General features: G+C 42.2%; 1 protein-coding gene across 1 annotated transcript; it reads right to left on the bottom strand.

The window, feature by feature from the left end:
• Positions 1-132: 132 nt before the first annotated feature.
• ATP6V1E1 (ATPase H+ transporting V1 subunit E1) lies at positions 133-14,327 on the bottom strand. The gene is made up of 9 exons (XM_083402462.1): positions 14,151-14,327; positions 8,184-8,249; positions 7,345-7,454; positions 6,653-6,719; positions 4,759-4,848; positions 4,085-4,153; positions 3,093-3,187; positions 1,485-1,572; positions 133-747 (listed from the first exon to the last, which is right to left on the bottom strand). The coding sequence occupies exons 1-9, from the start codon at positions 14,181-14,183 to the stop codon at positions 685-687; spliced, it is 681 nt and encodes a 226-aa protein (XP_083258588.1). The 5' UTR covers positions 14,184-14,327; the 3' UTR covers positions 133-684.
• Positions 14,328-14,383: the final 56 nt, after the last annotated feature.

Raw genomic sequence — 14,383 nt, forward strand, 5'->3', positions numbered from 1 at the left:
TCTTTTTTTTTACACTCCCTAACTGAAACTACATGGAGGGAAGGTGTTGCTGTAAAGCTCAGTAACATGGTTGCTTGATGACCTCATACAGATTTATTCCTCTGGGGGCAGAAGCAAAGGAAAAACAACAAGTTTCACACACCTTTTTATTTTAATGATGTATAGGCTGTGCATGTGTACAAGTCAAGTGTGTGTATACACATATATATATATATATAATTTTTGAAACCACATATACAGAACAAGAATCTGGGGTTGACCAAATTAGCATAAGTTACAGTGGCCCTCAAAAGAAACATATGCCCCCTATTTAACGTAATATCAAACAGCTTTTAAATAAGGAAACCATGGATAAACAACACAGGTTGGCGACATGCTTTGAGGGAAGTAGTCAAAGCAGAGACCGACCCCCAAGGAATCTGTCTCAAGGGACCTTAACGTCTCAGTTTCTGTTTTACATACCACTGTTCTGTGGACAGAGGTCTTCCAGCCTCTCTTCAAGTCAGGCTAAGCATAGCAGGTATGCAAAAAAAGAAGAAGTATAACTTAACCAAGGAACATACACAGGGCAACACAATATAGCACTGAGTATTACATTTTAAGAGGGGTGTTGGTTTATTAGGGATGCTCCAGCATTCCCTTCACTATGGCAGTGGAATAATTTCCACTGTTACTTGAAGAAATTTAGTCCATGAACTTCCTATTGCTGTTGGCACCAAAAAGTGCCGTTCGGATGTCTGGCATCATCTGTTGAAGGGAAAAAAGAGAAGCAGTTACAATGTGTCTGGTGATGACACAGAAGAACAGGAATGCAACATGCACCAAGCACCTTGTTCGATATTGCAGGCGCAGGCATCAGCCCTGAACTGGCAAGATAAAGGGCTGGAGGGACACATCACACAAACTGTGCAAGACTGCACAATACCAATGGAAGCAGTCCCTTCCCCATGATGCATGATCCTCTCCTTCAACAAAATGCTGGTAATGAGGACTGGCACCATCAAACTGAGTCTATGACCTCAGAGCAAGCACCTGTAGCCACAATGGGCTGCACTGGGACTGAAAAGCTGCAAGGAAACATTCTGACCTTCGTTACTGGCCAGGGGGCCACTGGGACACTGTAGTCCCTTCCTTCCAGGTAGAACATGATGGCAAAGATGTGGCATTAATGAATGGCCAGAGAGAAAGAGCAGGGAGCTTGCTTCCCCTCTCCCTGCCAGAAATCTTCAACTACCAGTTGCCCCAGGACAGCAGAAGTGAAGGGAGGCCCCCATGCATCAGCCAGGAGCTTACAGGCTGCTGAGTTGTGTGGGGCTTGGGACTACTGTAAGATGCCTTGAGAATCATTGGATTGAAAGATGGGATACACATCAAAATAATTAGTGGTGTCCAAATCATTTGCCAAGGATATTAAGATTGGAAGAAATTGGGGGTTCAAGGATGGTGGGGCGGGAGAGAAAATGGAAGATTTTTCTCAGGCTTACTTGCTGGGCGATTAGATCCAGCCGGCTTTCCAGAGTATTGGAAACCTTGATTTTATTGTCACTGTTATAGATTTCAACACCTCCAGCTCTAGAAGACACAAACAAGATAAACAATGTCTGATTGAATGAAACAAAACCGACAAAACTACTGTTTTAAGTCATGTGACAGAGGGATGAATCAATGTCACCTACCCAACCCTTACATTTCACTGCAACTGTAATTTATTCAATCCAACAACATGTGCCCCTACACAGTGTGTCTTCATAGTCTTTTTAAAATGTTAGGATCTTTTTCTATACATGCTTGGGCAAGAATAGCCACTTCTGGTTTTTTGGAACCACTGTGCAGAGACAAATCTGGAGAATAAGAGGATCAGATTCTTTAATAAATTTTAGCATCGTCTAAGAGTAAATGCTTGATGGGTTTGACTGTGTGTAATCAGGCAGTTCCGAGTCATCAACAGGGTTGGTTAAAAAACTAATTGCTTTCTGCAAGATCCTCTGCTGACAGCAGTTCATTGCCTTTTCAGGCTATGCATGACACAATACAATTACTGTGCGAAACGGACACACAAAAATCATTGCTATTTTTACTTAAAACAGGAAATGAAGCAAAATGTGCACTGCACCCTGATTACATTTTAGTGGGCCAAATAAAATTGCTTTGGGAGGACGGATGTGGCCCATGAGTCACTAGCTCAGTAATTGTGCTTGAGCATGGGTGTCCGTACCAAAGTTAAATCAGAGCATGGTAAATATTTCCCTCACAATTTTCACTTGTAAGGAAAAGTTTTAATTGATCTGCATGTTTTACAATGATCTTTGACAGTTGTAGCTAGGGGCATTTGGATATTTGTTTCTAACAAAGCCTAGGTTCCTGATCATCTTACGGAGAAGCAAGATTAAGACATAGGATGTACTCCACAGTGTACATAAGATCACAGACTAACACGTTTACCTGAAAATAAATTCCATAGAGTACAATGGGACTTCTGCATAAACATGCCAAAGGGGGGGACTATTAAACAATTCCAGTCTTGAACCTAGAAGTAGTGCTCCCATCCTAATCTGTTGCTGCCCTGTGAAGCTTTTGAGTGAACTGGCTCTTCAATTAGTTTTAAAAACACAATAATGAGGAAATATCAAATTCCAACCCTTTTGGAGCTACAACTGGATGATCTGCTGTTTTCTGGGTGTATGTGAAAGGTTTATGATATATTGGATATGTTATTGAGCATGTGACAGTGCTAATTTCCATTATACAGTAGACTCTTGGGTTACATTACCTTCGGGTAACATAACTTTCAGTTGTGAATGCGGCAAACCCGGATGTGTATACTTCCGCGTTTCGCCGCGCGTGCATTGCAGAAGCGCTCTATCGCGCCACACACAGAAGCGGTGCCTTATGTTGTGGACTTTTCGGGGTACATAAGGACCCCCGGAACAAATTAAGTTTGTATCTGGAGGGTCCACTGTATACCGTTAGTTGTTAGAAAGTTATTATATTTTTAACCCCTGATCTCCACATGAAAGTTCTATGTATAACACTCTGCCTCTACCATGTTATGTAGTACCAATAACCCCTTTTCAGTTATGTATCTTTCTTACATGTCGTCAGGGAGAAATGATTCTTGGTCAATATGAATATTAACTTCTTTTTTAGTGGTAGCTTTGTAGACTGGGATGCTCTTCTGGACAGCAGCCTGAAAAAGGATTTATATGGACATATATGTTATATGTTCACAAAGGAAAATAATAATTTGCTCAATTCCATTTACAGTCCCAAAATAATACCACCACTTCATTAGCCGCTCAGGTTGCATAAGAATTCGTGCCCCTCACAGGTCATTGGTTAGGCTTGCCATACTTTAGGAAAATTCATGTCGTGTCCTGGTTTTCGGGTGTAAAAATGACATCGGGGGAATTTTGCTGAATTGGTAAAATATCAGGGGAAACCCGGATGTATGGCAAGGTGATTGAAAAAGCAGTGGAAACAGCTCCAAAAGATTAAAAGCTCAACAATTTTGATGGGTTTTTGAAAAGAACTCAACAACTTTGTGGGTGTCATGAATTTTGAAATATGGCAAGCCTATCACTGGTAGAACACAAGCTCTGATTTGTCCCTTATGGGATTACATTCAGATTTCAATTGAAGAACTCATGTTGTTTCACTGCGAGTCTAGTGAATTGGAACTGAGCTAGATGGACCAAGGTGGTTTCATTCAGCACATGAAAGGCAGCTTTCCATGTGCAATTCAGGCACTTCCTTGAGGGTGTGCCATTCAGTTTGCAGAACAATGCAGATAAATTGCATACATCCGTTGTTGACAAGGGCCCTGCACAAACTGGATGGGCATAGAGGGAGGGGTGACAGCTCAGTGGCAGAGCCAAAGAGGTAGGGAAGGGAAAATAGTTATTTAGACCAGGAAAACTGTATGGGATAACACATCTACCTCATGCCACGTCTCTGATCAAATTTGGGTTCTGTCCCCACCCCCCCTGCTACTTTAACTATACATTTATTGTGTGGTTTTACACCAAGGAGCTTATCAGCCACCAGACACTACTTTATGACCATTTAGTAAAAAAACACAACTTACCTTAACCAATTGAAGATCCTGTTTCCGGCATCGGACAGTCATTGAAGGCTCGAGTAACTGATAAAACCCCTTTTAAAAATAGAACAAGAGCTTAATGTGGCTTGCAAAATTTATACAATTCGAGTTGACAAATCCCTTAAGTTTAATGAACACCTTTACAAACCCCAGGACAATTAAAACATATTTAATTTAAATTCACACAATACTGGACTTAATTAGCCTAAGGTTTGCCAAAAAGGAGTACAAAACTTGGGTTGGGAAGGCCTCTCTGGGTAACAGCTTCCAGAGTTGACGGCCCAAAATGTAAAAAGTTCTGCTTTAGAAGTTTAACATTCTGAATGGAGAAATGGAGGTGGTCTTTCTCTGCTGAACTTAATGGATACAAGCACATTTAGGGAGACAAGTGGCAAAGGTAGAAATTTTAGCGAAGATAAGAACTTGATCATTTCATGTCGCATTGGAGTTAGTAGATTACATACTATATACATGTTGGAGTGCTGTCTCAAGCTTAGAGAAACCAGAGGTAGGGAATTTAACTGGGAAACATCCTAAGAAATACAAAGGAGAGTTGATAGTGTGGATTTAAGAGGTCTATATCCACAACTAAAAGGAGACCATAAAGATGCGAGTTATTTTACAGGGAAGTGACTGTAGGAAGCATGGAATATGTTTACCTGTAGAACTAATCCATCCAACAGACTCTGGTACCTGCCAGTATCCTTTACTACTTTAGCCAGTCTCTGCTTGGCATCATTCAGCAAATCCTATGATGAGAGAAAAATGTGGATAGAAAAGATCACACCATGTCCTTCAGTCAAACACCAAACCTCAGGCAGACTCCCTCTGCCCCAACCCCAGTTCCCAATGCACAGGCTCAGTTAAGGCCTTTAATTGTAATTGACGCACCCCTCAGCTTTAAGAACACAAGCAACAAATAGCCTTTCCAGAGACAATCCTTTAAACATAATCTGGGGTGGAAAAATTAAGTCTTACTACCACTGTGAACATTTAACTTGTAACAGGGCCATTTTATATAGTCACTAGTGAAATGACCATTATGATTCATAGAAAGACTAAAGGACTGTGCAACCGTTGGTCGAACACGCATATGCAGAAACCTGACAGAGACCAGGCCACACTGCCACGGGTGGAGGAAAAGTAATTCCGCACAAAAATCGTGTCCCCAAGTATAGTGATTTATTTCCCCCCTATAAGTGAGCAGCACCCACATATATACAAGCAAGCAAAAGGGGACATTTGAGGACACCATGGGGGGGTCTAGGTCTGCACCTAACAATACCAGTATTTTGAATAAGGCTCCCTTCCATTGTAATATATCCCAGACTGCAGTCAATTTACTTTATTCTACAGAACCCGTTCTGGGTTCTGTTATTCAGTCATACTACAGTTCAACACTATATTATAGTTTTTCCATTTTGGACTGAATTCCTGAAATTTCCTTCCAACCCTGGTCACTTATCTAGCACAAATATAAAGTTATGATATAAAGAGGAAGTTGGAGCGTTTCATGCATCACAAGCATGTGACTGAGCTGTTTGTGAAAGAATTCATGTTTCTTAGCCTGTTTCCTTCAGACCTCTCCACAACATGTACAGCAAGTGTTAGCACATCCTGCCAGAATCAATTCTTATATCAGAGTCAAATTGCAAAAGGGACAACTTTCTCTCTAAAAAGTGATACAGTATTCTGAATTGTTAAGGGAAACAGGAATTAAACAATGAAATTTCTACTGCAGTGAGCTCTGTATATGGAGTATCATTCTACCACTCTCACCTAACAGTAGAGTGAGCAAAAGGCATTTTGTAGTGACACACACATTAACTGTAGCCCTCCAGCTCATTTTTAATTTAAGCCAATGTATTTCTAACACAAATAACCAGCAGAAAAAAGGGGAATGTTTTGTAACTATGTTTTATACTGTCATGCCTGTTAAAAGCAGAATTAGGCAAGAAGGCAATGCTGGAGCTGTTCCTTATTAAACATCAAACAAAATCAGAATCCAGCAAAAACAATACTAATGCATCAGGAGAAAATATGGAAACTTTCCCCTGACATGCTAATTTTCTGTATTCAGGAAGTTGCTCTGTACAGAGGACCATTAACTCCCATAAGCCCTCACCTGAAGTAGTGCAACCTTAAGAACTAGAACAGGCTCACCCATTCTACCATTTTAGGAGGAATTCGTCCCCATTAACATGCTACTGAATATGATGACTTTCTCTTTCCCCACACTGTTGTATTGTGCAAGAGTTAAATGCTAGTGGGGGGAGGGGGGAGCAATGAACAGGCTGAAAGCAGAGAATAAGCAGGATGCATCCTTTACTTCTTATTTATTCTCCAGTATAGCAGAAAGTAAGATCAGTATTACCTTCCATTTATAGTATATATGGACCTACAACAACATACAAGTTCCAAACCCAAGTATTTTCTACATCAAATAGGCCCCCAAGAGTGAAACCTGAAAGTTTTGTTTTTTTAAGACACCAGTTGTGAGTCAGACAAATGGCAAGAATCCTCATTCTTTTATAATGGGAAGTATATACTTACGGCAATCAGATCATCCCTTGCTTTGAGAACCTTCAGTCTTGCCTGATTCATCAGGTTGGACATCTGACTGCAAGTCAGATGGAAAAACAGAACTGAGTGCCATCAGCTTCAGACAGTCTAACCAGCAGTCATTTATTACACACTCCTCCCCCCCCCCCAAGCATACCCCATATTGGATCCAGACAGGCCCAAAGTAAAGCTCTTTGTAAACACCCTTTCCCCAACTCTCATAATGTCAGTCCACTTCTGGAATCTATTAAACCACCACCAAGACTTACTCAGATGATCACACACAAATCTCTGCTTAAACAGCAATAGGCAGCTATTTATTTGACATCACTTTATATGGAGCGACATTGTTTCTTACATTAAAGACCACTACTTACTGCATTTTTATTACAATTTACCAGTGAGCAGGACCATGACTGCAATTCATTCTGATGGACACAAGTGGATGCAGAAATTAAGGTGGCTGGAACAGAGGTACTTTTCATCAACACATCATACTCTTCCTTCAGGATTTTATTTATTTATTTAAGGGGGGGGGGAGAACTTATTCAGGGTCTCATCGCTTCCCTCAGGAAATGACATGTTGTCTGCAGAATTACCTCTCCTCTAGTTCCAGTTAAACTACATACCATGTTGGCTACTTGCAACCAAGAATATGTTAAAAGTCACAGCAGACTACTTACATTTTCTTCTGCTGTTCAATTTGTTTTTCTTTCTTTTCATAGTATTCCATTATTTTCAGTCTCTGTGTCTGAACAAGACGACCTTTCTCAATGTTGAATTCTTCTTCAGCCTGTTAGGAAGAATAAGACTCCATCTGGGATATATGCTGCTTTTTCTACTAAAATAGGGTGCTTTGCAAAACACTGCAAAATCCAATTACCGTATTTTTCCATGCATAAGCCTAGGTTCCCCCTGCCTAAAACATAATTTCCAAAATTTGGGGGTGCCTTTTACAGGGATAGACCTCCCCCTATTTTCTTAAATCAGAGTCCCCCAAAATAGGGGGTGTCTTATACATGGGGGCGTCTTGGAAAGATCTATTGCTCTCATAGCTAATGAATGTCTTCACTAGCAACTGAAACTTCATTTGGTCCCAGCATCCTACACTTCCGTTCCCTTTTAAAACTTTTACTAAATTCTAACTGCTAGTGTATGTATACATGAAAACTGATTTCTGTATTCAAGACTACTAAACTAGAGAGGAATGTTAGGCTGCAATCCTATGCACACTTACCTGGGAGGAAGCACCACTGAATTCAGTGGGATTTACATCCAAGTACAGATGCACAGATCATGCTTTATGGTCACTTTAGACACCAACCATAACCCCTCACCTTCTTTGTTGGTGATGCAGTGTTAAAAAGTTTTGTGCATCCACACATAGGGCTCATTGAGACATATCAGGAGGAGGACTGGCAAACATTCAGCTTGCCACAAATGAGCTTTTAGTTATCTGAAGAAGCCAACATCTTTTATGGAAGTTCCACATGCAGGAAAGATACAGATACTTTTTGTTTACCTTAGCATCTATTTCTTCTGCCTTCTCGTTGGCTTCCTGTTCAATGAAAGCCATCATGTGCTTGATCTGTAACAGAAAGGAGAGTTATATTTTCCATGAAAGCCTGCAGGAACATTTTTGCTTTTCAACACCCATGTGTTGTAACCTATGTGTTACAAGTGGGGTTTTTTTGCCACCAAGACCGAAAAATGAGCTTCCAAATATTCAAGCTCGTTTTTTAAAAAATTGTTTGCCAATTCTTAGTTTCAGTTAACAGAACATACCCACAAACGGAATACAGAGCTTAACAGTTGTTTGGGAAAGAAAGAAAAATATCAGCTGATAGTTGTGATCTTAAATGTTCCAGTGTAGGCCGTCAAATGAAGGACTTCATGTTTCAATGGAGAGTGAATACCACGTTCAACTGTCCTAACATAGTCAATAAAAGGATACAATGTAGTATAGAAGGTGTGAGTCCTCCCCTCCCCCCAATCAATGTCATTTTTGAGAGACTTAATAAAATTAACCACAATACATCCAAACTCTGCTGGCGGCAATGCAATTTCCTTGGTTCTCTAATATACATGTGGTGATTTTTGCCCACAAATTATTCCCTTTTGGGGGAAAATCTTTCAAATAATCAGCTGAGAGGACAGCCACTACAACCCAAACCAAAACTAGCCCTTTAACTTATTTTACCCCTCCTATTAAGAATACAATTAATAAAAATATAATCCTTCATTTATTAACTGCATTTAGATTAGTGATAGCAAAGAACTAGACAACTTTAAATGCAAATCTTTTTAAAGCTTGGATTTCGTAAGTACAGTATGGGACATCGTGCTCATGGACAAATATTCAAGCTCTTATGAAGTTAAACACATTCAAAATACAAATGGCGCAGGGACATGGTAAAGGTACCCCTGCCCGTACGGGCCAGTCTTGACAGACTCTAGGGTTGTGCGCCCATCTCACTCAACGAGGCCAAGGGCCAGCGCTGTCCGAAGACACTTCCGGGTCACGTGGCCAGCGTGACATCGCTGCTCTGGCGAGCCAGAGCCGCACACGGAAACGCCGTTTACCTTCCCGCTAGTAAGCGGTCCCTATTTATCTACTTGCACCCGGGAGTGCTTTCGAACTGCTAGGTTGGCAGGCGCTGGGACCGAACAACAGGAGCGCACCCCGCCGCGGGGATTCGAACCGCCGACCTTTCGATCAGCAACCCCTAGGGGCTGAGGCTTTTACCCACAGCGCCACCTGCGTCCCTGCAGGGACATGGTACTCCTGTGCAAATGTTATAAAAGATGATGATAAAGCTGTATATGGTTAGGTGTGTTCAATCTCCATTTATCTCAGTGCAACTCTCTGCTGGATGATTTGTGGTTGATGCGTGCAGATCACAAGTGCCTGTCTGGGTCAGCCCAATGGCCCATCTGGTCCAGCATCCTGTTCTTACAGTGGCAAGCCAGATGTTTACTGAAAGCCTGAGAGCCAGTGTAGTGGTTAGAGTGCTGGACTAGAACTTGGGAAATGGGGATTTAAATACCCACTTGGCCATAAAGCTCATTGGGTGACCTTGGACCAGTCACTGACTTTCATCCTAAATCCTAACTTACCTCACAGGGTTGTTGTGAGGATAAAACTGGGAGAAGGATAATTGTGTGTGCAACCTTGAGCTCCATGGATAAAAGGTTGCACATACCTGTAACAAACAAGCCAGAACCAGAGAGCAACAGCATTCTGTCCACTTGCAATTCACAGTAACTGCTATGCGCTGCCTGACAATGGAGGTGGAACATAGCCACGGTAAAGGTAAAGGTAAAGAGACCCCTGACCATTAGGTCCAGTTGCGGACGACTCCGGGGTTGCAGTGTTCATCTTGCTTTATTGGCCGAGGGAGCCGGCATAAAGCTTCCGGGTCATGTGGCCAGCATGATTAAGCCGCTTCTGGCGAACCAGAGCAGCGCACAGAAACATCGTTTATCTTCCCACCGGAGTGGTACCTATTTATCTACTTGTACTTTGACGTGCTTTCGAACTGCTAGGTGGGCAGGAGCTGGGACCGAGCAACAGGAGCTCACCCCGTTGTGGGGATTCGAACCGCTGACCTTCTGATCGGCAAGCCCTAGGCTCAGTGGTTTAACCCACAGCGCCACCCATGTCCCTTATTAATTGCCACAATTAATAGCTTTATCCTCCATGGATCTGTTTATCCTCTTTTAAAGCCATTCAAGTTGGTGGCATCAATGCCTCCTGTGGGACTGAGTTCTATAGTTTATGCGCTGGGCAAAGAAGTGCTTTATTTTTTCTTCCCTCAATCTTCCAATGTTCAGCTTCATTGGCTGGCCCAGAACTCTAGTATTATGAAGACTTCATAATATCACTCTACTTCCAAGAGACCAGAGGATTTCTACTTCAAGATGTTAAGCAGTTTTACCAAATGTGTAGGATAATATACAATCTTCATCCTGGGTGTGCAATGCAGAGCATATAATTTGTAAACAGCATTAGAAACTGAGATATGAAAGCTTGGAGCTGGCACCTTAAACCTAGGTTATGGGTGCAATAACGGAAATTCTAGGCGTGCTTTTTTTATAACGAGATTACAAAGCTGAAAATGAATGAGCTGCAGCTAAAATACTGTGTTCATTTCTCTCATGGTCTAGTCCTTCCCCCACCCACGCCACTAATATTCATAAGAGGGTCTCTTCTCCAGTCTTCGGAGAGTAGCTGGAAGTGGAGAGGCAGAAAAAGGTCCTCCTTTCCTTCCACACTGCAGTTTTAATCTGAAATCTTTGGCGCAGTACTGCACCCAGAGCTCAGAAACTGTTTGTGCTAATGAACTTCCATGTCACAAAATGTACATAGAACAATGGGAGCTTTGAACACTGTTTGTAAACTTCTGTATGTCTGCAGTGGTGATACAATGACCACTGAGCTATGGTCCTTTTCCTGGCATTGGAGAAGTCCCGATATCCAAAATCTCTGGCTGGAAGATCAGGTGATGGGAAAGCTCTCTTCCTGAGATACTGGAGAACTGGTATCTGGGCTCAAACAAAAAACTGACCTGCTCCCAAAGTAAACCTCTTAAGAACAGTAAGAAGCATACAGTGGTCATTTATGTGAAGAAAGGCTCAGCTCATGGATGCTAAACACTAAGTAAAACTTATGTACTCTGCCTGTCAGCTGTGAGGGGACAATGTTTTACCAGCACAGGCTGGATCTATGCAGAGTCCAGCACAATATTCCATCCCAAACCTAGCTCAGGGCAGTTCTACTAGGAAGGGCACTATTTACAGTCAACAGGACAAGCTCTAAAGGACAGCCAAATCACATGCACTGTATATCAAAAAATTCCATTGTGCAAACGTTCCTTCAGGAAAATGACTATTTTAACTGAGTGTTGTTGATATTTTCATATATATATATATATATAAAACTCCCGAAGATCAATATTATTAATTTTCTGCAGAAGCCCTCAAAGTGGTATTTGGTATTAAAGCCACAATGAACCAATTAGAGTTAAATGTTACAAATCCCACATGTTCCAAAGGTTCAGTTGCTGGGACCAGAACTTCCTATTTCCATCAGTTAATGTGAGTCTTAATAATGGGCTTTTCCAGATCTTTCCCCGATACACGATGTGAAAATAACCCCGCTGTCCCTTTATAATCAATTTCACACCTGCTTCTCTCTTCCAAATTATTTCAAACATGAAGCTACAAGGCTTACTTCACTCACTTCTAGTTTCATAGTCCGAAGATGAAACATTCCTCTGCCCTCTTACAAGAGAGTTCCAAAAGATATCCTCTGTTTACAATCAAACCATTATGTTGGGATAAAACACGTCTTACTGATAGGCATCTAGTCCAGAAGTAAGCAGTATAAGCAGAGAATTTATGTGTCTTTGGTCAATGGCTGAGCAGTCACACTTCAAAGCAAGCTTGTCTTTTAAAGAAAGGTTTTTATCCTGTTTTTGGTGCCCCTTGATATACAAGCGCAAGTAACAAGTAGCAGTGGCACCATATTATGGCTTGCGAGCACCCAAGGTCTATCATTAATGCCACAAGAACCCTTGGCTACAAATTGGTTCTAGCTGGACTCTCTCAAAGCCCATTTAAAAAATAGCTAAAATACAAATATTTGTCCTTCCTTTATTGTGTCTAATTCAACAGTAAGACACTTTAGCTTCCTGTCTAAATCCATTTATATCCAACTTTTCCACCCAATAATCATCCTCCCCTCAAACTGAGCCAATTTTTACTTTACAAATGATTTTGCAACCCCACACTGAGCATCTTCTACTACACAGCAAATCCTCACTCATTTCTAACCTATCCATGAACAAACCATTAATCTTACACTGGTAATAACACTATGTATTGATAATTGTGAATATGGAAACAAAGGAACATAGGACTGGGTACAAGACCACAACCTTTTGTGAACAACGAACATTTTCCATCTATCTACTGCTTGAGATATACTTAGTCATTTTTACTGCAAACCCTTCGGTTCAAGGACACATACTCAAGGACAAGGTAGGACATGACACTGTGAGAACCATGACAATCAAAAGTAGCTTTCCTCACCTTCTCAATACATCTCAAAAACTAAAAATGTGTGTAATAGTGTGTTCCTGTTTGTGCACAAAGAACTGGGGAGGGGATAACTTTTCACGTTTATTCATTAAGAACACAACCATGTAATCTTGCATATTAGGTGGTGAAAATTTCTAATGTAACATGCCCCATGCCCCCCTCAACAAAAAATACACACACGAATTTCAGCTTCAAGGTTAAATCCCATTGCAGCACAGTAGTAAGCATATTTACTTGGAAGTCCCAACAGGTATTCTGCCCAACCTCATGCAAATTTACTTGAGAAGAAACCCCAATGAACTAAGTGGGAATTTACTACCAAGTAAATGTACAAAAGGACTTTCCTGCTCTGGTCACTTACTGCCAGAGGTACTGGATTATAAAGTGGATCTCTTCCCTTTTTATAGCGCATTAACTATTTCCCTGTGCATATAAATAACATGACAGATATTCAAAAAGGTGTTTAGGAGGATGTTTCATTGAACACAGTGAGGCTTGCTTCTGAATAAACCTCACAAGGATTGTGCTTCAAGTGTCATGCATGTACACTTCTACAGCTTCAGCCTATGCATGTTGATTCAGAAGAAAGTCAAGGTAGACTTTCCCAGTGGGATTTAGGAGTAGAAGGGGTTAGCACTGAAACTGAGCATACATAGGACGAAGCCAAACAGTTTTCTCCAAGAAGCTCAAGGTGGAACACCTGGCTCTCTCCTCCTAATTTTGTCCTTTTGACAACCCCAGGAGGGTAGGTTAGGCCGTGACCAGCTTCATGCCTGAGTGAGGATTTGAACCCAGGTCACAGGCCAAGCACACTTAACGCTACACCACACTGGCTCTCTTATTAAACCTTGGGGTTTTTTTGAAGAAGAAAAATTCAAGCAACCCATTACCCTTAAAAATCACAGAATTGTAGAGTTGGAAGGGACCTCACAGGTCATCGAGTCCAACCCCCCTGCAATGCAGGAATCTCAACGAGGTCATACATGACAGAGGGCCATCCGACCTCTGCTTGAAAACCTCCAAGCGCGTCCAGCCAGTGTTTCACTGCCTAAGATACAGCAGGGCGGTATCCAAAGAACACTTAACCGTAAGGAAACAAGATGCAATTATTTGAGAACAGAAACGAATGCAGAAAGCAAAGCAAAACCCAGGTCCCTGACACATTCTCTCAACCCACCCACAGAGCAGCTCTTCAGACTCTCAGGGTGCAAAAGGTGGGAGTAGGACCCCCCCCCGCCCCAATCATTCCCTTTTCCACAGCTTAGAGAAAAGGACGCGCGTCACATGACAGCCCGGCCCAGGGGGCTCAGGGCCGCGAGGGAAGGGAGAGGCCGGATGGGGTTGATAAGAAGGGTCTCTCTCCTCAGGGCCCCCCCACCCACAGTACCTGCTTCTTGACGTCGTCATCGCTGAGCGCCATTGTGAGAGCGAGCGGAGGAGAAAGCGGACCCAGACGGACAGGACAATACAGGAAAGGCAAGGCGTCCGCTCGGGCCGAGCTCCTTGGAAGGCTGGAAGGGAATGGGATCAAATCCGGTTCGGGTCACTCAGCAGCTGACGCAAGTCTCCGCCCACCCTTCCTTCGTCACCGTGTCCCCGCCCCTTACCCCTGGCAATGCG

This window comes from Podarcis tiliguerta, assembly GCF_965153285.1.
Source record: "Podarcis tiliguerta genome assembly, chromosome: 10".
NCBI classification, from domain to species: Eukaryota; Metazoa; Chordata; class Lepidosauria; order Squamata; family Lacertidae; genus Podarcis; species Podarcis tiliguerta.

Coding starts and splice junctions, on each gene's coding strand:
- ATP6V1E1 (XM_083402462.1), bottom strand. CDS start 14,183: ATGGCGCTCAGCGATGACGACGTCAAGAAGCAG. Junction 4,849..6,652: donor CAAGGGATGATCTGATTGCC/GTAAGTATATAC, acceptor CTCTCATCATAG/GATTTGCTGAATGATGCCAA. Junction 3,188..4,084: donor AGGATCTTCAATTGGTTAAG/GTAAGTTGTGTT, acceptor ATCCTTTTTCAG/GCTGCTGTCCAGAAGAGCAT.